The sequence below is a fragment of the Leptosomus discolor genome, chromosome 1 (genome assembly GCF_034619465.1).
Source record: "Leptosomus discolor isolate bLepDis1 chromosome 1, bLepDis1.hap2, whole genome shotgun sequence".
Lineage (NCBI taxonomy): Eukaryota > Metazoa > Chordata > Aves > Leptosomiformes > Leptosomidae > Leptosomus > Leptosomus discolor.
This window is the reverse complement of record NC_141391.1, coordinates 130,227,390-130,250,129: the sequence shown is the minus strand read 5'-3', so window position 1 is coordinate 130,250,129 and position 22,740 is coordinate 130,227,390. Positions and strand designations below refer to the sequence as shown.

The following is a 22,740-nucleotide window of genomic DNA, read 5'->3' as shown; positions in this document are numbered from 1 at the left end:
GCATGAGTCCAGGCTTCATTTGCTCTGCTTCTCAGGCAACGGCTTGTGACTGAATTTCGGTTGCGTGGCCACTTGCGCATATGCGTGTCTGTATCTCAAAATTGGTGATCCCATCTATGTTACAAAATGTTTGTTTTAGAAGTACCAGTGACTGGAAAGTAAGCGTCAGCAGAAATTAAATACTGTTGTACGTAATAGAATAACATCTTCCCTGTAGAGCAATGATTTCCAATTTCTTTGGCCCACCAGAGCATTGCAACCTTCAAAATTTCAGGCAAGCATCGTTCACCCTTATAATGGAGCTTTTAGCTGAAAGCGTTTTTATGATACTGCTTTGGTTGTGTAGCCAGCAATGATGAATTACCATATCCATTATGGCCACAGCTTGAAACCACAACTGTAAATGCATTTGCTTTCCCCTTGTTCTAGTGCTTCTGATTCAAGCTGCCTGTTATGGGTCCATCACGAAAGAGCAAAGATTCCCGGCAGATTTATTTCTTATGCACTCAGGTAGTACAAACTGCTCCTTTGCAGTTTACAGTTTTAAATGGTGAAAGTTTGGAATAAAAATGAGCAGTTTGTCAGATATCGTGTATTTGGTTATAAAATGTGTGCCTTTGTATGCAGCAATAAGGCTCTGGTGTCTGTGCTGAGAGTTTTGTGTTGCCTGTGACAGAAGAGATAACACACAGTTTCCCTGCTTTGGTAAGTTTCCTGACACGGCAGACGTCCACATTCCTACAAACACCCCTGGCTCTGTCACCATTGCCATTTTTCCAGCAAAGGGCTAAGGACTGTTCCCCCCCAGCCTACCAGAGACACTCAAGCCTCATCTGCACACAAAAAGTTCATTTAATTTAAGGGGATAGCTGTGCAAATGCCTCTCTCCCCTCGTGTGTGCCTGTCCTCCTGTGGTAATGTTCTTTGACGCTTGCATGAGAGATGCTTGATTTTCACCTCTACTGATTTCCACATGATAAAAACTAACTCGAAGAAATACGCTTTCGTGTACCTGAATGCCAATGCAGAACGGAGGATTTAATCCTTTACCTTGTGTTTCATATTCAGTCCTCTGATTACAAAGAAAAAACCCCATGCTCATGGTGACCTACATAATCCAGCACAGTGGCTAATCATACTTACTTGAGGTGACTGCCTATGGTATCAGGGAGGGAACGTGGGAGCTGGGAGACCCCTGCTAGCGCTATGTTCCCAAGAGTGGTATGAGTCACTTTTACCTCTGGAAATTGAGAGCCTCCTCGTGTAGCACTGCTTGCTCAGAGCTGGGCGTCAAGAGGCCAGAAATCGATGAATCTTTTAAAACATATTTATCATTTGCCACTTGCTTTTTTCCTCTCTTAGGGTGACTCAGGGTGAGCCTGATCCTACGATGCTTCTGCAAACTAGAGGCCAACTGAGTTCAGCCATAACCCTGCCTGTGCTGTGTCATGAGGCAAAGCAATCAATGACTCCAAAACAAAGAGGTACATTGTGAAAGGTGAGTTTTTAAGAAGGAAAAAAAGGAAAAAAAGAGCAAAAACAAACAATGAAAACCACATCGCTCAGCATCAGCAGTGAAATAATTAGACATCTCTTCAGGATAGATTTATAGGCTAGTACCACTCACACAGAGAAGCAGAACTTGCTGGGGAGGATGCTTTATAAATGCAAAATTAGTAACTGTAGTTCTAAAAACAAAACAGAGTGAGGAAGCAGAGCCTGAAGATGCACAGAAAAATGGCACAGCTGCCATGAACAGACCAGATGTGGGCTCATCTAGGACCACTCTGGGGAAGAGTTTTCTCCTTCCAGCAGGATGCTGGAATAATCTTTGGTCTTGGTGAACGATGAGGGGACACACACGAGCACCTCCCATGGTGCCTGTCCACATTGAGGGCACAGAATAAAGCATGGCAAGAAGATAGATGGCTTACAGGCATGCTTGGTTACGGAGTGAGGTGGTATTTCAAAGACAGCAGTGTCGTTTATGGTTACAACCAACCTCAAAACCCAAGGAAAAGCCCTTGACAACTGGTGTCATGGTGTTGCTTGCTGTAGCAGAGGTTTCCGTACGTGCCCAGGACAATCAGTATCTTTGTGTTGTCAGATCCTGCCTTCTAGCTATCGGAGGCTTCTGAAATTCCAAGATGAAGAGATTAAACAAGAGGTTCACAAGTATTTATACACAAATGAGCACCACCAGGAATTTCAGGTGGGATTTCTGCCCCCTGTGCCTGGCACAACACCCAAGCTGCCTGTTCCACTCAGCCAATGCCATTTGGATCCTAACACATACAGACTTAAACCCTTACTTTTAAACCTCCCTGCATCCTGATACGAATGGCACCTGCAGCTGTCCGTGGCCGGCATTTCAGCGCGGCCTCAGGGCTGGAGCACGGGGGCAGTGGGATCTACAGGACCTACCTGCGGAGAAGCCACCTCGTGCCTCAGTTTCCCCCTTTTTTGTGACAATGTGGGGGGCGGCTGCAATCCCCTTTGGAAGGGTGCTCTCTGCCGGGCTGTCAGGCCGCTGCGCCCTAGCACGGCTGCCCCCGCTCTACCTGGCCCCCGACCAGTGCAGGGCTCAGGGGGGCCCCCCCGGACCCATCTTCTGCCCGGCCGAGGGTGTGAGGCGGCAACCCCCCTCCTCGGGCGCTCGCTGGGCCAGGGGACCCCAGTCCCCCGGCCACGGGCGGGTCGAGTCCCCTGGACGCCCCTCAGACTTTAAAGGCTGCCGAGGTTCCCCCTGCGGCGCCGAGGGGCCCGGCGACGGGAGGACCGGGGGCACCTCCGAGGGGCGGCGGGGTACGGGAGGGGGCCGCCCCCTCACGGCGGGCCGGGGAGGAGCCGGCCCCGGGGCGGGGGTAGGCGGCGGGGGTCGGGCCGGGGGTGGAGCCGCGGGCTGGCGGGTCGGGGTGAGGGGGAGCCCTCCCCTTCCCTTCCCGAGCGAGCCGGAGTCGGGGAAGGCGCCTTCGCAACTCCTCCTGCCCCGTCGGTGCCGCCAGCCGCCCGCAGCATGGTGAGCAGGGTCTCCCCGGCGGGAAGTTTGGCGGCGGCGGCGGCCCCGGCCCCGCTCGCCCCGGCCCGGCCCGGCCCGCGCTCACCGCCCCCCTCCCCGCTCCCTCTCTTGCAGATCTGGAAAACTCTCCCGCTGCTCTGCGCCCTGCTGGCCGTCGCCCGCCTGCGAGCCGAGGTAGGCGCCGGGGCCCCGGCGGCGGGGCGGGGAGGACGGGGGGGACGGGGCAGGCCGGGGGCGGGGGGACGGGGAGCGGGGGTCTCCCTTCTGGCGTTTTCCACCGCGACCCCTTCGCCGGCGCAGGCACCCTGGGGAGCTGCCGGGACGGGGGAAAGTAGGAGCCGGGGCAGGAGGGAAGTTGCGGGGCCGCCAGACCCCTCCGTGAGGGCGAGGGGGCTGCGTCCCCGGCCGGGCCGGGCCCCCCAGCAGCCTGCCGCCGGGCTGGGCTCCTGTGGGCAGCCCCCTTCCCCTGCGTCCCGCTCTTTCCTTCTTTTTTTCTTCCTTTCTTTTACTGCAATGACATTGAAAACCATTGAAAGCCCCGGACTCGCAACCCCCCAGCTCTGTTGACAGAAAATAAACGGTGCCTGAATTCCCCGGTTGCGGCAGCCTCCGTAAAAGTGAGGTCAGAAACAAAATATTTGATAATTACGGCAGGGAAAATGTGGAAGTGATTTGAGGAAAATGAACTCAAGCTGGGCTGGGGAGGGAGGCCGAGCCTGCTTTCGGAGGGAAGCGGTCCCGCTCGGGGGGCGGGGGGCGGCTCGTCCTTCCCGCCTGCATTTTTTCTCCCTACATATTTCTCCCAGATGGCGAGACCCACCCTAGAGCATCGCAGTTTGGCTCTGCACAAAAAAAAAAAAAAAAAAAAAAAAGAAAAAAAAAAAAGGCATAACCATGTCTGATTTCCTACAAACGGCTCCCTCTTCTTCTGCCTCCCACCCATGGACTGCACTGCCGGGGTTATGGCAGAGGGGGCTTTAGGGTGAAGCCCATCGCTGTTGCTCTGTCCCTGTAAGCAAAGCTCTTCACCAAACTCTCAGCAACTGCCAGCTGCTCGCCGAAGGGCCAGACAATGCAAATGGTGGGGCATGTGAGGAGTGGAGGTGAGACAGGGCGGTTGCGAGCTGACACTGTCGAGCTATAGCTCTAGTTGCCGCTTTTGGGAAACCAAGGGGAGCAGGACTGAGCGGTAGTATGGGCTAGTGCTTTGCATCTGCTTGTACATGATAATACCGTAATACACTTTTTTCCCAAGGCGTGACATACTTACGTAGTCAGCGTTTCCATGCGTCCTCTCCAATACTGTCCTGAAAAAGCCAGATCAGTTTTATTCATTTTCTTAGGAACCCTAAATAAACCTTAACCAATTCTGGTCCATATGCAGCAAAACCTCTGTAGGAAGGAGGTGCACAGCAGCACATCCATAAGACAGATGGTAATAACAGCCAAATAGTGATGGCAGTGGTCTGAGTAAAGCCTCTTGGAGTCAGTAACCCAGAGAAACATAGCCAAGATGTGTTTGGCCCTTGATTTCTGATTTCATCTGCTAACATTAAGTTAATGGTCAAAGTGCTAAAGCCTGCTTTTTGCCTCATGTACTCTAAATTGGAGTACCTGGATGGCTTCCCAAGTGTAAGTACTGTCATGTCTCTGTGCCTCTTCTGCAGACTGAAAGTACGAAAAACGTACAGCCATCATGTTGAAATTTTGGTTTTAAAGGCCAGTTTGTGCTTGGGTGGATAAATGAATGATTTGACTGTCTGTGTTCAGGGGTAATCATCCAGGTGTCAAAGCAGTGAACGTTTTGGTTTGATTCCAGTCTAAGTTCAGCAAAACTTGAGAGTGATGACTGAGGTTTGGGTCTGGTTTCAGGGAAAATTGACACCTCGGACAATTTTTGGTTTGGGGTTCAGTTTGATTCCTTGTTGCTGGTAGCTGCCAAGTGGTGGCCTTCAGTCCGCTCACAGGCAGCATCCCACCCTCTGGGATATCTAGACCTTCTTGTTTTCTAGAGTGTGGGCTGTGCTTGGAGGCGAGCTGCTTGGAATTCAGAGACTGCTTTGATGGTTGCCCCCTACTAAATGTTTCTTATTACGGCTGTCCTGCATCACTGGCATTTAGTAAGAATAGTATGGCATTTTCCTGTGTGGTTTTCCCTCTTCCAGATTTTGGAAGTGATAACCTCTCTATTTCTTTGGTTTCTGCGGCAGTTTGCACTTTGTGCCTTTCAGTATGTTCGGAATATTAACACCGAGCCTTAAGCTTCTAATCCTTTTGTCAGCAAAACTGTATCTGAACTGTACTGGGGTTTTTGTACAACACTCATTTCTACAACATTGTTAGGTTTGTAATTAGAGTCTTTAAAGAAAGAAAGAAATTGCTTTAGTAAATGTTCCTGGCACGACTTTGTGCAGACTGGAAAATCTGAGACATGCCAAAACTTGGGAGCTTTTCTTGGGCCCCGTTCAGTAATAGTCACAAGAGCAATAGACGGTGAACTGTACTCCTCGGATGGAAGCCAGCCATCAGCTTCAGACAGCCCTTTTTATCTCTCTCTTCCTGGGTCAGACTCTCAATGAGGCGGCCATTCACTTGTATTAACAGGGATGCTACAGAGGTGAGGTTGCAATAGAGGAAAAGGGAGAGGCTCGAAATGTCTGATGAATGTGTTAAAAGTTAATCAGTTTTTCATACCCTGCTGGAGTAAGTTACTTAATTAGCACTGGAGAGGAGTCCAGTCGCCGTTTGACTGTGTCCATGAGGTCTGAAGGGTGACGTGCAGGAGCACTTCCACCGGTGGTACCACTGTAATTATACCAGCATCATTATATGTCCCACCAGGATACTTATTTCAAAATAAGAGTGAGGGTTTTTCTTTTTTCAGTTTGGCTTAAACCTGATTCAGAGTCATCAAGAAAGTTATTTTCACCTTGAATTTTAGATATTAGCAAAGAGGCTTATGCCAGCATGAGTGTATTGGTGTGGGCTGTGGACAGAAGTGCTTTTCTGAATCCACCCTTGCCAAGAGGAGAGGTCACTGCCCTGGCCTGCCCTCTGCTCCTTCCCAGTTTTCCGGCCTCATCTCTGGGACCTGCAGCAGTTCTCCTGGACTGTCCTTAACCCATTTCTGGCCAGATGAGCCAGCCTTTGGAAAGAGTTATGTAAACAGTTTAATCTGACTTGTCTCATTTTGGCTATAAAGGGCTAGAGGAGGAATGCTACAGGCTCTCCTCTTGCAAGGAGATTTACTGACAGATCTGAGGGTGCTATAACCCCTGAGCAGCACAGCAATGACAAGCATTGGGAGGCAGATTTATAACCTTTTCTAATAGCACAGTGTTTGCAGTGACTACACCTGTTGTAACCCCGGGATAATTTTTTTTCACCACACCTTCTTTTCCCTCAGTGTAGTTTTTCGATGTGAAAAGCTGAAAAGGGGTGTTATGGGGGAAGAGAAAAGGCAAAGATTTCAGCTAAGTCCTGTTTGTTTAACTCACCTGAGCGCTTCCTCTCATTCTGACTTGACTGCTTTTGCATGTAGGGAGGGCAGCACTCGACCCTTTCCGAGGCCTGTGCCCCTATTGCCAGCAGTGTGCATGTGTGTCCTGGGAGAGATCGAGATAGAAGTTCAGCTGGTCTTCATAAAGCCTGGTGTACTTCCTCCCTTTGGGCTGTTCACACAGTCTGGCCAGCATCATCAGCTTGCTTTGGGTAAACTTTTCCCACGTTTTTGCAATGGTGAAAACTAAAACCTGCTGTCTTAATACATGAAACTGTATACATGGAAGTTGAGATCCTGATGTAATTGCATAGCTGTATCTGGCTGTATTTGGCCCTGAAGTCATCATTTTAAGAAGGGTCCATTTGCCTTTGAAATTTAGTGATAGAGACTTTGTGGATAGTTCAGTCCTCCTCTCACTGATATTTATTTTGTCTGTGGCACTGGAAAGAAAAGACACCATGGTGCCAATCATGTGGGTAGCTTGGGCTGTTTTTAATATGCACTGGGTTTGTGCAATGAAACCCCGCAGTCACATGTAACCCACTAATGTAATAAAGCTGGCTTCCCAGGTCTAGTCTAGCAGGAGCATCTTCAGTGGAAGGAAAAATTGCATCCATTTTTCTCTTTTAGCTGGTTTTGGAGTGATAGGCATCTTCCTCCTTGAAATCCTGCCCTTGAGTGCCAGACCAGGCATTGCTGGAGTTGTGCCCTAAGGTAGTAAATGTATTTTAAATGGGGAGGCAGGGGAAAAGTGATTGTATCCCGGGCACACAGCATAGGCTCGTCTGTGCAAAGCCTGTTTTTTAAGGCGTGTGCTGTGCTGCGGATTGTCTCAGGGATCCGAGTCTGGGAGATGAGCCCAGCGGTTCTGCTCGAGGCACCTCATGTCGTGCTGAAGTCGCTGACCAAATGCCCCGTGAATGAGTGTTTAAACAACCTCCCCGGCTGTTTTGAAGGGACCGTAACCTCTGAGCAGCAGTGTGCAGGGCACAAGCTCTGAAGCAGAAGCGACGTCACGTAGCACATAGGTGTGTGTGGCGCCCTGATGCTGCTTCTTGGATGGAGCTGCTGTCAGATCCAGGCTGCTTTGTGCAAATGCGCTGTAGCTGAGTGAATGACTTTATCTGCCAGAGTGCAAATTCCTTGCCGGTAATTAACAGGGGGCTGCTGCTGGGGGCTGCCTGGGAGGCAGCTCAGCTCCCAGCACAGGAGGAAAGGACTGGCTGAGAGTCTCCAGTTGCATTTTCCAGCTGCTGTTATTGGTACAGCTGCTTACTCATCAGGAGGCACTGGGGCAACTTTGATCTTTCTTGTGTGGTGTTACATGAGCTGGGGAATGTTTCTCTTTGTATGGAAGAGAGTTTGTCACAAATCTCAGCCAGATGCGTCTTTTTGGGCTCATGAGACTCCTACTAACCAGGCTGTTTTTGCCACATATCCTGTGAGCTAGATGAGATGGTTCCCAGAAATGCCTTATTTAGCTGGGTTGCATCTATCTCTGCAGGGGGGGTCAGCTTCTGCTGTACTACAATATCCAAGCTAATCTGTGAATAACCAGCATTTCTTCGGAGAGATTTATCCTTCACAGCATTGTCCCTGAGTTGAGCAAAAGAAAAAAAGCAGACTGCTGTTACACTGTGAAGCATACTTCTTTCCAGAGCTGCATCTGGGTGGCAGACGTGGGGTTATGTACATCTAGACTTCTCCAGAGGTTGTAGATTTTGCCACAGCTAGTGTGCTAAGTTAGATGTGAGCTGGTTAGAGCAGGGGCTTATGTGCTCTCGACCATGGGGCTCTGATTGCAATTACTAGGCATTGGAGCAGTAAATAAAAAAATGGCAGAGAAGCAGCCTGGAGGCTTCAGTGCTGTATCAAAGCACAGATAGCTGTAGCACAAGCAGTGACTGCATGGTCTTTCCTTACTATTTGCTTTCAAGTGTGCTCCAGTTCTGATCTGGGCTGAAGAGACCAGCCAGCAGTAAGGAGTGACTATGCCCCTCCTCTGCCGTGCAAACCAGCTACCCAGAAGTGAAGTTCATGTAAGTTCCTGTGAAATCTTACTACCTGCTCTATGCCTTGGCTTTCTTACTTACTACAGTGTACCTCTTGGTTTTGACATCAGGCACGTGGTTAGTAGGGGCAGAGGATTAGATGTAGGCTGCCTGTGAGAGATACTGAAGAAAGGCTAGCTCATGCTCCACGCTGCATATGTGGAATTTCTTGAGACATTTGCATCGTTTGGAATGTGTCAAGGGGTCCATAACCTGGAAACAATTTGGAAGCTCTTCTTGGACCAACACATTTGGAAAGAACAAGAGGTTTGGGGCGGATGATTGGGGAGGAATTTTGTATCTCATTAGCTCGGCTGTAGGTGGATCTCACATTTCCACTGTTTGACAGCTAAGCAAGTATTTTGGCAGAAGAAACTAAACACTGCTTGACGATTGGAATCTGGTTTTTGTCTCACTGGGGAGAGGGTACCAGTTCTCCTGTGCTTCTGAGGAAGATACCCAATGCATGAGGAAAACCAGGAGGTTGAAAGGAAAGACTTGTTAGAACCCATCTCATTCATCTCTGTATGGGCATTGCAGGATGGCTCTCTGCAGAGCATTTCCGTCAGCTGTACCCTGTCAACTGCTGTCCCAGAGATGGACCTCTGACCACTTTCTCCAAATACTGTAATGCTATGTAATGGACCCCAGAGTAACCAGCTTTTCTGGTTGTTCCTTCTCGTTCCCTCATTTCATTCTACAGCTCTGTTACACAGCAGTAAAGCTGTAAGCATGTGAATTTGGGGTTCTTTTTCCTCTTGATTGTATCTCTATAGTGGGCCTTGCAATGCAAAAAGTAACAAACCACCTTGGAGGAACAATGGAGGGAAACAGATAAAATCCCCAAGGCAAAGCATCTGGGTTTCATTGGTAGGAGGACATGATTTGCACACCTTATGCTCCAAGCATAGAAGGACTGGTTGGACGGCTATTTGTCACCCACTGCTGGTTGTCCCTAGCCTGTATGCATTCCTCCTGCTCCTCGCTCAGAGTCCTGAGACAGGATTGAGAGGCCTTGGGAATATGGATGCTGGAGCAGCTTTCCATCCTTAACCATCTTTTTCCCCACAGTGAAAGTTTTCAAGAAATAGTGATAGCTTCAAAGATTGCCTATAGTCAGAAACAACTTTGTTTCTTTATCTGTGATGAGACCTAGGGAGGTAGTAGAAGGACTTGCTGCAGAGGTGCCTGTGGCAGGAGTAAGACTCAAGCCTGAAACAGTCTTCTCAGGTCTTCAAAGTCAGGGGACAGGAGAAAAGAATGTTAAAATCTTGCTAAGAGGGAAGCAAGAGCAGGGTGACAGGGGTGAGCTGGCAAAGGTACCAGCCTCTGATAGAGAGATGTACTGGTGAACCCTGTCCTGAAGCAAGTACCTGTGGGCTGGGTGCACCTCCTGCCATCAGAAATGTTGCCCTTGGCTGCTCTTTCCTCATCACCCTGCTGCGAGGGCGAGGCATTTCAGGGCTTGAGCCTCAGAGGGGCAGAACAAGGAGTTTCTGTCCATCCACGGGGATGGACGGAAAAGGGAGCGTTCAGCAGGTGCTGGCCAGTTGCCAGGTTGGCCTCTAGCGCCATGCTGTCCGGGGATGGTTTAGACATCAGAGACTGTTGCTGTTTTCCTGAAGATGAATCGATCTGGAGGATGGTGCCTGCAGGGGGGACCCCCTCCATGCTAGAGTGGCCCCTGCCATTTAAGTGCTGGTAATTGCAGCCTGAAGCTAAGAGCTTTCCTTCTGCATGACGTAACTCTTTGCATATGTACTCCTTGCTGCTCTGGGACTTTCTTTCCCCTCTTGTGTTTTGGCCACATTTTCATGTTTATGTTTGAGGAAGCTCAAGTATGAGGGATTGGAATTGTTGTCTCGTTTCCTATATGTAGGAGGAAGCGATTTCCTCAGGGAATTTTTGCTATGTCTGGATCATTTTTTTTGTCTGAGTGAGTAAAATTCCTCAGGGATAACCAAAAAGGTTGTGACCCAGCTCTGATCTGCAGCTCGCACATTCAAACTCAGGGCTCTGGAAGATTAAGGTGGCAGGGAACCAAGCATTCACATTGAAGGCATTGCCTTCAGCTTGGCAGAAAAACTGCAGTGTTCCTGTCTGAGGACAGCGTGTTTGCTCCACATGATGCAAGCTCTGGGGTATTCCAGCCCCAAAATGATGAATGCCACATGAGTAGTATCAGTCTGATCTTCTTCAGGCGGTGCTCCCCTTCTCCAGCTGCCCTGCGGACAGACGATGAAGAAGTCGAGTTGCAACAGAGGCTCCATTTCTCATGGAGCTCCATATCTCATGTCCCCAGGACTGGGGCCCAGACCTATTGATAGAGGATGATGTGGAAGCATAAGGAGGAGTAGGGTAAGGAGGGAGTGGGAGTACCTTTTTTTTATTCTTTAACTACCTGATTTATACTCATCCACAGTTTAAAGAGCAAGCCTTGGTGCGTGGGCTTGCTGATGCGCTGAGCTTTGCTCAACAAGTAGCACATTGCCCTTCCCGTGACCAGGGCTGGGCAGGTGGCCTGTGCTGTCCCTGGCAAGGAGCATGCCCATGTTTGGCCTGCTGCAGGGTTGGGCCCACAGTTTGGCCAGTGGCACACATCTGTGGCTGCTCGCAATGCCTCCTTGATCACATCAGCTGCCAAGCTACGGATAGGGCAGTGTGACCAGCCCTGCCTAGCTGAAAGGAGCACTTTTGGGAGGGTGACAGGCATGTCCTCAGGCCTTTGTTCACCTGAGAATTGTACACGGGAAGATGTGCCCCTGCTTGCAGGATGATTCCCCACAGCCTCTGTGTTTTGCCAGGTTTTTCAGAGGTGCTAGTGACAAATGTGATAATGCCTATCGAGATCATTCAAAGCATCCCCCTTTAGCAAAACAGACTGTTTCTTCTACAAGGTATTGCTGCATGCCCTGGGATTAGTAGCTGCTTGTACAGACCATGCCCATTAGTGTCTTGTCAAACCCAGTTTTACACATCCCCAATAAGTGATGCCCCCTTCCTGTTCTGTGAAAAATGATACCATGCTCTGGAGTATCCCAAAGTCAGTAAGTTCATCTTCATGGTCCTTTTCTATGAGCAAGTAGACCATTAGTATTTTCATTCTGTCCCAATGGTCCTAATTACGCCCCTGTGTTCAATGATAATCAGTGCCTCCCCCGTGCAGTTATCTCCACCTTATGCACATAGCTGATTTATGGGGCCTCTCAGCTCCGTGCTTAGCCCACCTCTTTTAATCTCCTTGTAGCTCCCTTCTTCCTGTCAAAGCAGAACATTTTTCCCTGGCTGCCTAAAGAAATGGAGTTTTATGTGATCTTATTCTCTGTTTGTTGGTACCTTTGAACCTCCTCAAATACCTTTTAAACCCAACAGCCAGTTTCAGCCATGTTTAGCCAAGTATATTAATTCCCTACAAGATACTATACTCCTCTAAGTTTTGTAAAAATAGACACTGTGGTACGGTTACTGCGCTACCTGAGGGAAAAGCTCCAGCGTGAGATCGGCTTTTACTACAGACCAGAGGAGCGTTTTATGAGTATTCCCCTTTGACCGTAGTTTGTACCTTCATAGCCACCAAATGCGATCAGCCTCGAGACAGGAATCCATGGGAAGCAGCTTGTAGAACAGCTTGTTGTCACTCAGCTTTGCACTTTATAGTTTGTCCTCCCCTCTTTGGTGCTCAGAGCTGCATGCAGTCCCCCAGGAGGGTGTTGTTGAGGAAACTGAGCCAAAGCATGGTTAATCAAGGGGCACAAAACATAGTTTGTTACATCTTGTGTGCAGGTACACACGCTTGCATAGAGACACCTTACTTGGCCGTGTTATGGAGTAACTTGCCAGTAACTCCTGCAACCTGGGATGGGCGAGTGGAGGAGGATGCAGGAAGATTTGCAATTGATGTGGATCATTTGGGGATTTCGGATCCTACTGGGTAAGGGTTGAATCTCGCTGTGGTATATGAATAGCCTGAAACCGCATGGTGTCAGTGCAGTGCTTGGGCCACTCCTAACTTTGTGCACACGAAAACTGAAAGAGACCGGAGAACAGCTGGGCGCTAATACTGCTCACAAATCACTGCCAAGCTCGTCTGCAGTGCAGCAGCACATGTCCAGACGCTGGGGTAGGTTAGGCCGTCCTGGCTGCAGATGCAAGGTCAACAGTAAACTAGCATTAAACAGAGGCAACTGTTGGTTTTGGTGGGTTTTTTTTTTTAGGTTGATATTTGTTTGCTGTGGGGTTATGGCAGAATGGAGGGACTGAAGGGGACTCTGAGCATGTGTGGTTCAAACAACTTCAGAGCCTGTAGGCATCGCAAAAACACAGTCTCTTCTTTCCAGACCTGTGTTCTCACTCTTAGCATCATGCTATGATTTGTGTGTAGGCTTTGAGCAAGGCACCTAATTCCTCTAAGCTGCGGTGTTCACATCTTAAAATAAGGATAATGACGGTGCTGTGCTTCTCAGAAGGTTTATGAGTCTGAATGCATTCCTGTTAAGGGAAGTTTAAAAGCTCTCCTGTAGAAGGTGCAGTAGGCACTGCAGAGGGTCATTATGCTTCTCAACAACAATAATAATAGTGAAGAAAATAGAGGTAAAATGTGGACCAGAATTGCTGTGACACAGCAATTTCTTGCCAGGCAGTAAAGATGTGTAAAAAGGGCTTGTACGGGCCACATTTAAGATACGAGCAGATGGCCCACAGGTGAGAAGGAATAGATGGTTGAATGGTTTAATAGAGACAGAGAAAAAGAGGAAGGGCATAAGGTGGGAGAGCTGGAGTGTCTCACACGGGGAATTGCATTTCTGAAGTGTGTTTGCTCTCAGAGGGAAGCAGCAAGCATCTTTCCAGCTGTTTGTCACTCAGAGGAGACAAACTGGAGATGTGCTGTAAGGGGACCACTTGACATTGTGGCAATGTAGATTTCCCTGACAGCTATATGTTGTGGTTAAGCAGAGAGTCTGACACGGGTCATAGTAGCTTGCTTTCCCTGACAGGTCTGCCAAAGGTTGATAAGGGAGAGAAGATGGATTAGTGATTTCCATTGGTTGTCATGGTAACTAATGGAAATTACTTTTCTTTTGGTCTGTCTGTCATATATGAAGATGTTTGTTAAAACAACTAGGAAAACCTCTCTCTCCTTGTAACTGCTGACTTCTGGTCTTAAAAGGACATTGTTACTAGAATCTTTCTAGGGAGGTCATACAGAGTTTTTGAGTGCTATGAAGTATGTACTGGGGTTGAGCATCTGGAGTAGGCAGCTGCTGGGCAGTTCTGTGTCCTGAGACACTTCTCATCCTCAAACCTTCCTGAAGGCGCCCACGTGATTATTCTCTCACCAAGAGGCCTAAAAGTAGGTGCCCAGTATCGTAGGTAGCCTGTTTCCCATGTAAGTGGTAATCTGATGATTAGCTACTCTGAAACAGTTCAAGCTGGATGAAAGGGGGATGATAATGTCAATTTATCAGCCAGCGAGTTGTCAGGTTTGCTGACATAGTGACGGTAAAAAAGCTTGGAGAATTTCAGGTTAGAGGTGTGGGTGAAATACAATGTATTATTATTACTATTTCATATAAATATCAGCATGTCTTGTCACTAAGAATATGCCTGTCTACCAACTCCACTGACACTAAAAGGGGCAAGTTTCACCACAGACTCGTAGATGGTGAGGCTGGATTGTGCTTTACTTCTTCTGCAGTCTTGCACAATACACCCCATATATCCAGCTCTCTGATTAATTCCATTTGCTCTGGACTCTAAAGCGTGTCTTAAAAAACATCTAGTCTTGATTAAGTAATTACCACAAATGGAAAATACCACTGTGTTTGGTATGTTGCTGCAGTGGTTAATTACCCACATGCTGTTACACCTCATTTCTGGCTTGCATTTGTCTCGTTTTGATCTCCGGATGCTGAATATTGAGTTTAATCCTCTAAACAGAAGAGGCCATTAGTACCGTGTGTCTATTCCCCACCACTGTTGTAATTGTGGTCTGTGACAAGGACCACTCCCGGTCTTGTCTCTGGCAAACTAAACAGTCTGAGCTACTTAAGCTGTCCCCTGGTTAAGGTATGTCTCCTAATCCCTTGCTCGGTACTGGGTCTCCATGCATTGCATTGCCTTTCCCACTTGTTAGCGCTCCCTCGCCACATGATGACAGGGCATATCTCCATGCGCTGTTACTGTGAATCTGTACAGACTTGGGCAATATAAGTTGTGAAAAGAAGAAAGACAGAAACAGTATGAGCCCTAATTTAATATTAGGGAGTTACATACATTAACCCACACACCATCAGGAAGCAGAGCTGGCAACATTTTCATGACAGGAGTCTTCCCACAGTACACAAATGTACTGCTGTCATTACCAACTCAAGCCTTGGTTTGGAGTTTCCTATGATACATGCTTAAGTTAAAGTTCAGTATTTAGAGTCTTCTCAACCCTTTTGACTGCACAGGTGAGATTTGACTGGGTTGGAGGCTGGGGGAATGCTTGCTTAGTGCAGCTCATGCCCTGTAGTAGGCAAAGGGCCGTGTCACAGCACTGTGGCAGGCAGCTTCAGTTGAGCCCTGCTAGAGCTCGTACACTCCCCGAGCACAGTGCCTCTGCCCTTGCAGGGCCCTTTTCACCAGACCAGTCAGCTGCCAGGCTCGTGGGCCAGTTTAAGGCTCCTGGGGCGAGGAGAGCAGCTAATGTAGTTGGCTAGTGCATTAGGCGTGGTAGCAAGGAAGTGCATGGTCTCTCGCATGTCTACCCTTAAAGTATCTAAACTGAGCAGTGATGGTTTGCAGAACTGGGGCCTGAGGGCTGTGAAAGGCTGCACTACTGGCATCAGTGAGCATGTGTATGTTCGCTGTGAAGTCCCATGTGAGTGCCAGCACGTACTGCTGTTGCTCTGATTTCTATTATTTTTCTTGCAGCAGAGACTGGTGGATGAACTAGGCTTTGACAGGGGGGAGAGCTGTCTCTGATATCAGAGGCTGAGTCTAGGTGTGATGTGGTTTGTTTTACCCACAGGTGTCCACGCTGGGACTGAGGGGGACACAAAGAGCATGCAGGCTAGACACCCGTGAGTCTGACCCACACTGGATACAGTTAGAGAGGTGCAGGCAGAGCCAGGTTTCTTGCAGTTCCCTCCAGCCTTCTCAAATGATCCATTTCTAACCAAATAACAATACAGAAATTTCTTCCGAGAGCAAATCTTGCTTGCTTGCCATCCCAGGGGCATGAACTCTCTTCTGAGATGCGTTTTTACAGAGCTTGGCACAGACTGGGCTGGATCTTGACTTCAACCTCGGGAAGCTTCTGTACTAAAAATGCATAATAAAGATTCAGTGGTTATTAAAATACCACTTTTTTGTTTCTCTTTCTGTTTTCAACTTTGTGTTTAAATATGGGTGTCTGGTGATTTTTCCCTCCTCAAAGAAAGAAGAAAGCTCTGCATGTTTTCTTCTCGGGTCCCTTCCAGTTCACACCTTAGGAAGACCAAGTGAGCTAGGCTGAAGGGTTGTGTTTTCATAGCTTTAAGGCAACCTTAACTGGGTAGCAGAGGCATTCAGACAAGGAAAGCTCATGCAGTTTTTCTGTGGGCAAGCTAATTGGAAGTCCTTTTTTTTTTCTTTTTTCTTGTCAGAGATGAGAGGTGGGAGGAGGTGGTTCCCTCTCCTGAGGCAGTGTTTTCACCCTGTGTTCTGCCACGAGCTAAAAACCCATTTTTCAATAAAAGTCTGGCAAGAGGCAACAAAGCCCTGTGTTTCTTGGGGCTGTGATTTTTAAACTTGTAGCCAAACTTCCTTGCAATGTGTGTCTCATGGAGCAGTTTTGGGGTGGGTGTGAGCTGCTCTGCCTGTGAGCTGCCCTGAAGAAGGGTGAGTGCCTCCCATGCTGCTTTTTCTTTGTGCTCCTCCTTCTTCCTGCTCTGCCCCTATGCAGCTGAACTCTGCCCCCAAAAAACCTCCGGTTGATGGGGCAGAGGAGGAGCATAGCTTTTCTTTTTTTTATCTTTGCACAGGCATAGAGAAAACATGGGAAAGTAGAACGCACAGAGGGGAAAGAAGGTGCCTCCCTCTCTGCCCCATCCCAACCCTTGCTGCTGACCACAGCCCCTGCAAGAGAGGCCCCTTTGCTGGCTGCCCAAAATTTTTTGGATGCAAGACAGTGTTAAAGCTTTGTCAGAGAAGCTGTGGTCTGTCCCCATCATTCCTCTCCTACAGAACGTGCAGGAGTCACCAGGATAGAGAGGCATGGCCAGGCAGGCTTCTCCTCCAGCACCCACCCTGCTGTGAGGGGTAGTGCGGTGGGCTCAGGGGAACAGGCTTGTGAAGGTGTCGGCAGCTTCAGCAACTCTGAGAACAGGACCTGGCTGGCGGGTGCTGGGGTCCAGCGGGGGAGGCGAGGAGTGCGGCCAGCGTGGCTTGGAGCCGTGCCGCAGCTTGTGCTGGAAACAGCCCAGGGATTGCTCACCTGTCCCTGCCGTGCTTCCCAGAACAAGAAGGTGCCAGAGCCCTTGGTGAGGGCTGCGGAGGGGCCTGGCGAGGCCTCTCCTTCACAGCCTCCAGCAGCATACAGTGATGCCAGGGGCAATTTCCACCTCCCTGATGGGCCATCCACCCACGGGGTGCTTCTCCTGCCAGGACAGGGGAGTTGTCAAGTGCTCATTTATTGCAGAGATGGACTCCAGAGAGCACTAGGCAGCGTACTCAAGGGCTGCAGGACAGATGCTTCTGCATCCATCAGCTTAATTCTGCATGGAGGGGGAGGCTTTTTGTCCTTGCTTATACTGATGTAGTGTGTGGGCAGCATATTGTCATGGACTGGCTGTAGTTGTTGTTGGGGGGGGAGTGGGGTGTGTGCTTACCTGGCAGGACTTGTAAGGTCCAGGTTTGCTTCCCACAGAATTCCTATGTGGTACTGCAAAAGCCACTGAAACCCAGGATGTTGAAGACAGATAACATATGTAAGGTTTATGGAGAACAAGAGAGTTCATATCTTAAATGATGATATGGGTCTGGGTGCAAGTACTTCAAGATGGGTGCTGTGGTAGGACCCCTGGTCCTAGATGAGATGCCTAAAGGAGAGCTTTCTGCCTCATGACTGCATTCAGGTAATAATTCGGTGCAGTTAATGCCTGCCCTCAGGAAGCAGCTATCTGATACAGCAGCTGAAGAGTGTGCATACAGCCGTCTCTACTTTCAGATCTAGGACTGTTCGTTAAGCCAGCGGGTGTTCACACAGTAAGTACCAGGAACCCCATTTTGTTCCTTTCAGCCTCTGTCCCATTCAGCAGCATTATGTGTTCCTAAGAGGTTGTTGAAAGCATTAGGATGTCTCAGGGAGGAGTGCCCATATTTTCATCATTGTTTTTGATAGGATTTAGCTGTTAAAAGCCAGGCACACCGTATACTGCTGGCTGCTGTCCCCATATTAGGGTAGTCTGATCTCTCTGCAGTTGCATGGTTTCTGACAAGGAGGGGGAAATTACAGTGGCTTGGCTCAGATGAAGAAACTTAGGTAAGATGAAGAAACACAATGAAGCCCATGCGTGGAGCATGCAGAAGTAAAGCATGTTGCTTAGTGTGTTTGATGACATATGAGAAGGGGAAGAAATGACAGTATTCAATGGGACACTGATGTGACTGAAGCAACAGGGTCCCTTATGGCAAGGGCTGTGATAACATCCTGGTGTTTTGGAGGATATGAGGCTCATGAAAGTCAACCATGTTTTGCTGTAACAAAGACTTGGAGGATTAAACTTGGGCAACTGAAGTGCTCTGTGACCATGGGCATCTGTTCCACTCTGGCTGAAATTGCTGTCACGCAGCAGGGATGACTGGACAGGTCACAAAGCCTGTCCTGAATTGCTTATGGCACATCGTGCATTCATGACTGAACTTGGGTCAGCTTTACTATGGGAGATGAAGCAGTAAGCTGTGGCACATCAGGAACTGCTTCACAACCGATCTGGATACCTTTGCTGTAGAGTGAGTATTCATTTCTACAGGGGGGAAAGGAAACGGCCACAAGCAGTGTCCCTTGTAGACACTTGATTTTCATCTGCACCCTGGACTTGATGTTGCTTACTGCAACATTAAAGGCTTCTTGTATAAATGATCGCTACCAGGATTAGGCTGTGTTTATGTACAGGTTTCACGGAGTCAAGAGTACCAAGCGCAAGAGCAAGTAAAACTTGCATGGGTAAGGGTTTTGTGGTTCACACTGTGAGAATTGGTGTCAAGGCCTCATGAGCAACAAGCTCTTACAGATCAGCACAGATGTGGTAGACACCTTTGCTGTAAGATGGTCTCTCCTTGGTCAGGGCTGGTTTCTTCTGAGTTAGCACACTGAAGTGACTCAAGTCTTGTATAAGTGCTAGAGCACTTACACTTCACTTACAGTGAGAGGAGGGACATAGAGCCAGCAGCTGGATTTGTGTAGCCTGTAATAAAGATGTTAGGTGATGTGATTCCACTAAATCTTTCACTGCAGGCTAAGATTATCTTACTTTTGCCATAGGCTAAAGGAGTACACGCATACCATTTCTTCAGCTCGGTGAGATAACCTTCTAAAGCTGGTACCTTACATGTGTGTCTGGCCTGAAGTGTCTACACCCTCACAGGGTCTGGACGTTTGGCAGGGAAGGACTGGGGCAAGCTTTGCAAGTTTTATCCTAGGAGGTCTGTTAGACCTGTACCAAGGAGCTTTGGGGGCCTTCTTTTGGGTTGGTTTGTTTGTTTTAATCTGTGTCAAACTGAGCTAACCCAAATGATTTGGGAGCTGAAATGTAAGCTTTATTTTCTTTGAAAAACAAGAGGTTTTACTCAAAAACTGAAGTTCAGTGTTGCGTTACCGAACCTTTCACTGTATGGTATTAAACTTTCAATAATTGTAAAACTTCAGGGTGGCATGCAGCACCCTACCTCTGTTTATTGTGGCTCAATACATTGTTATAAAATCATGTGCTACTTCTAAAATCATGTGGGGTGAAACATTGTGTTATATTTATTTCCTACAGCCTGCACGTCTGTACAGGTGGCATCTAGTATAGTTTTGTTCAGCATGGCAAGGGTGACATCCAGTACGTGAGGATAATGTCTATACATACACAATGATATGTACTAAAGCAATTTGTTCTCAGTATTCAAAAGGCTACCACTGATTTTCCTGGTGTGCTTGAGTCAAAGCCAACTCTAGGAAGACATTTTAATAAATGCTCTGGGTGTGTGAATTTCCTGGGTTTTGTTAAATCTTTGTAGAAAAAGAAAACCTATTGTCCCTTCTGAGTTTCCTTTCTTAATTTCTTTTGCCACATGCCATTTTACCACTGAAATCTCTCCTCTGCATAGGAGAAGAGGGTCTGGTTACATTAGGAATAGTAAAAATAGACTGCTTATACATTCGGGTGATGTCATTCCTGGAGCTGAGCCCTGAAGCGGGGAGGGCAGTGTCAGAAGTGCAGGCCTTAGGGTCAGGAGGGCTCTCAGCTTCCTTACATGTACCACAAGCTGGAGGCCATGGAGGATGCTCCTACTCCTACAGAGGGGTCTGGGCTAGCAGGGGCATGAGCAGTGGTGGTAACTCCTGCAGACCAGGCTTTGTATTTTGCAGCTACAGCTCCCTTTCCCAGGGCATGCAGTAGACAGCCAAACCAACCTTTCCAGCAACAATGGATACAGAAGAGAGGCGCTGCAGCAACTTCTGTAGAATAAACATCTTTCATATGCTCTTTAGCCCCTTTGTTTGCCCATTTCCTTTCAAGTCTCTTTTAAGCCTTTCACAGCAAGGGAGACATTTTGTTCTGTTCTTGTCTGCTCTTCCCCTCCTTGGATATACAGCCACGAGTCTGCAATCATACTGAAAACCAATGATTGTCAGCAGTTCAGTCTAATACACTGGGCTGTGAACTGTAGTGGCTGAGACACAAGCATGTATTTCTTTCTGCTGACTTTATTAGAGGAGCAATAAATTCTGGCTGGCCGACAAGGTGGACGGCCAAGGCTGGCAGGCAGCTGTGCAAGCTAATGTCTTAAACTGCTGCGGTTGGATTTGCCAGAGGCTTCCTTCTGAAACCCTTGGTCTGCCTCAATTTTATGTCTATCAGAGTTCATTTTTTCCCTTCTGAAAGTAATGGCAAAAATCTGCTTGTCTTCACTGGGCGCTGCAGGAGAAACTACCGTTCCCACACAAGTATCTTTCCTCACCTCCCCAGTGCAGCCCCAGCTGCAAAAGAGCCACTTAACTTCACACATGGACTTTGCTAATGGTGCAGCAGAAGATGGGGCTGTCCTCTGCTTAACTGGAACTGCAAAAAATAGTGTGACCTTCTTTTCAGTTACTTGCCACATTCATTAAAGGGGAAATTTTCTCTGTCAAATACCAAAAATTATTTATACTGCATTAAACAAGGGAAATTTGCCAAATATTTTATGCTTGTTTAACTTAAAATATGTCCAAACTCAGTGTGCTCCCCGTCTTTGATTTGATTTTGACATAAAGCATGTAAACCACCAAGTTTCAGCCTGCCACAGATGTCTCTGTGGTGTCTATACAGTTCCACAAACAAGGGTGTTTGTAGAGAAGCATCAACTCAGCCATTTCTATGTCATTGCTAGCAAAGGGAGAGCATGGCCACTGCCCTTGCTTTGCAGAGTTGAGCACCCCAAACCACAGAGGATATCTTCAGGCAGTATTAGGCTGGTGCTGTGGGCTGGGTTTCCAGCAAGGCTGAAGGCTTTTGTTTCCCTTCCATATCACTGTTTCCAGCATCTGTGAATGCCAGGTTCTTTGAGGGAACATTCTGCCCTGGCAAAAGAACCAAAGTAGGTTAGATGATTTTCTCTTCAAAGGAGGAGGTTAGAGTGAGGCACACGGGTGGATGCGAAAAGTAAATAGGAGGACATCAGTTTTCTGTAACATGATTCCCAGGAGGCTGAGAAGCCAACCTCAGATGATCACCGGGGTCACCTCCGATTCAAGGAAGAGTGGCAGATGGGAACCGCAGTGGTTGAAAGCATTGGTAGGGTTGTGTTTGCAAGTTGCATCACAGATACTCCCTCTGATTAGGGAGGCCTAGCAAAAATTCCTGATGTCTGGCTTCTTACTATTGTATGGGAAAACAGATACACACAAAAAATATAATCATTAAATGAGCAAGCAAAAAAACCCCATGGAAATAACCTGTCCCTAAGCCAATTGAGCTGGCTTTGGTAATTGGAGATTTGTTGTCTCTGCAGAGATCTTGGCTTCCGCTGCCACTATAAACTTTCAGGTTTCTGGGACGTTTCCCAAGGCCTGGCACAATCACCTTCACTGCTCAGGGAGGAATGGCTGCTGTGCAGGTACAGTTTACTTCTGTGTGAGTAACTGCCTTGTCATTTACCTTACTCCACCACCTTTGTTTTGCCCTGGATGGTCCCCATCCTGTGTTCCTGAGCTCCAGGGTGCAAATCCACTGAGCTGCAGCTCAGGCTGTCATGAAGAAAACTCATTTCTCTTGAGACGTGTGCTGTGTGGGTGACAGCTGCTTGTGTGATCAGGACAAATGGCACTTAAGAGACACTGCCTTGTGTTGGCAAGACCTGGCTGTCCAGAAGGGACCCTGTCCCTTCTAGGAGTGAATACTGTAGGGGAATGCTGTTCTGCTGGGGGGGAAGAAGAGACCTGGGACCCGTAGTGCTGAGCTCTGGCTGCAGTTGGTTTGGCGTTCCTAAATGTTGTTTGCCTCTGTGGTACAGAGCATTTGTAATTATTTTTTGTTGTCTGCTGTATCATCTATCTCAGCTCATTAGAGCATTTGCTGGTTAATTACTTAAGCTGCCATCAAACCTCTGTAAGGTGGGCTGTTACTACATCTCTCTTGCTGCAGACAAAAACAAGCAAATGAAGCCTCACCTCAGGTGGTCTCCATGCTCTGTCTAGAGATGTGGCAGCAACCATTGACTCCGTACTGCTAACAGCACAGGGCTATGCTTCTCTTTTGAGAACATATGACTGAAAAAAAACCCAGTTGAAGTTCAGAGATGAGGTGTGAGCCGCCCGTGTGCTTGGCTCTTGGATCCACAGTGCTTGCTTACCAAGTAACTGAGAAGGACAGCGGTTTCGTCAGCGGAGCAGCAGTAGCTCAGCCACCTTCACAGGCAAAGAGTTTGTAGTACCTGCACATTCAGACTAGTGCTGG

At 48.2% G+C, this 22,740-nt stretch overlaps 1 protein-coding gene across 1 annotated transcript in view; it reads left to right on the top strand.

Annotated features, from left to right (window-relative positions):
• Positions 1–2,471: 2,471 nt before the first annotated feature.
• FSTL1 (follistatin like 1) overlaps positions 2,472–22,740 on the top strand; it is a 54,819-nt gene continuing 34,550 nt past the window's right edge. The window contains exons 1-3 of the mRNA XM_086460609.1: positions 2,472–2,864; positions 2,948–3,019; positions 3,134–3,193. Coding sequence (XP_086316735.1) covers positions 2,472–2,864; positions 2,948–3,019; positions 3,134–3,193 — 525 coding nt within the window. The remainder of the gene's footprint in view (positions 2,865–2,947; positions 3,020–3,133; positions 3,194–22,740) is intronic.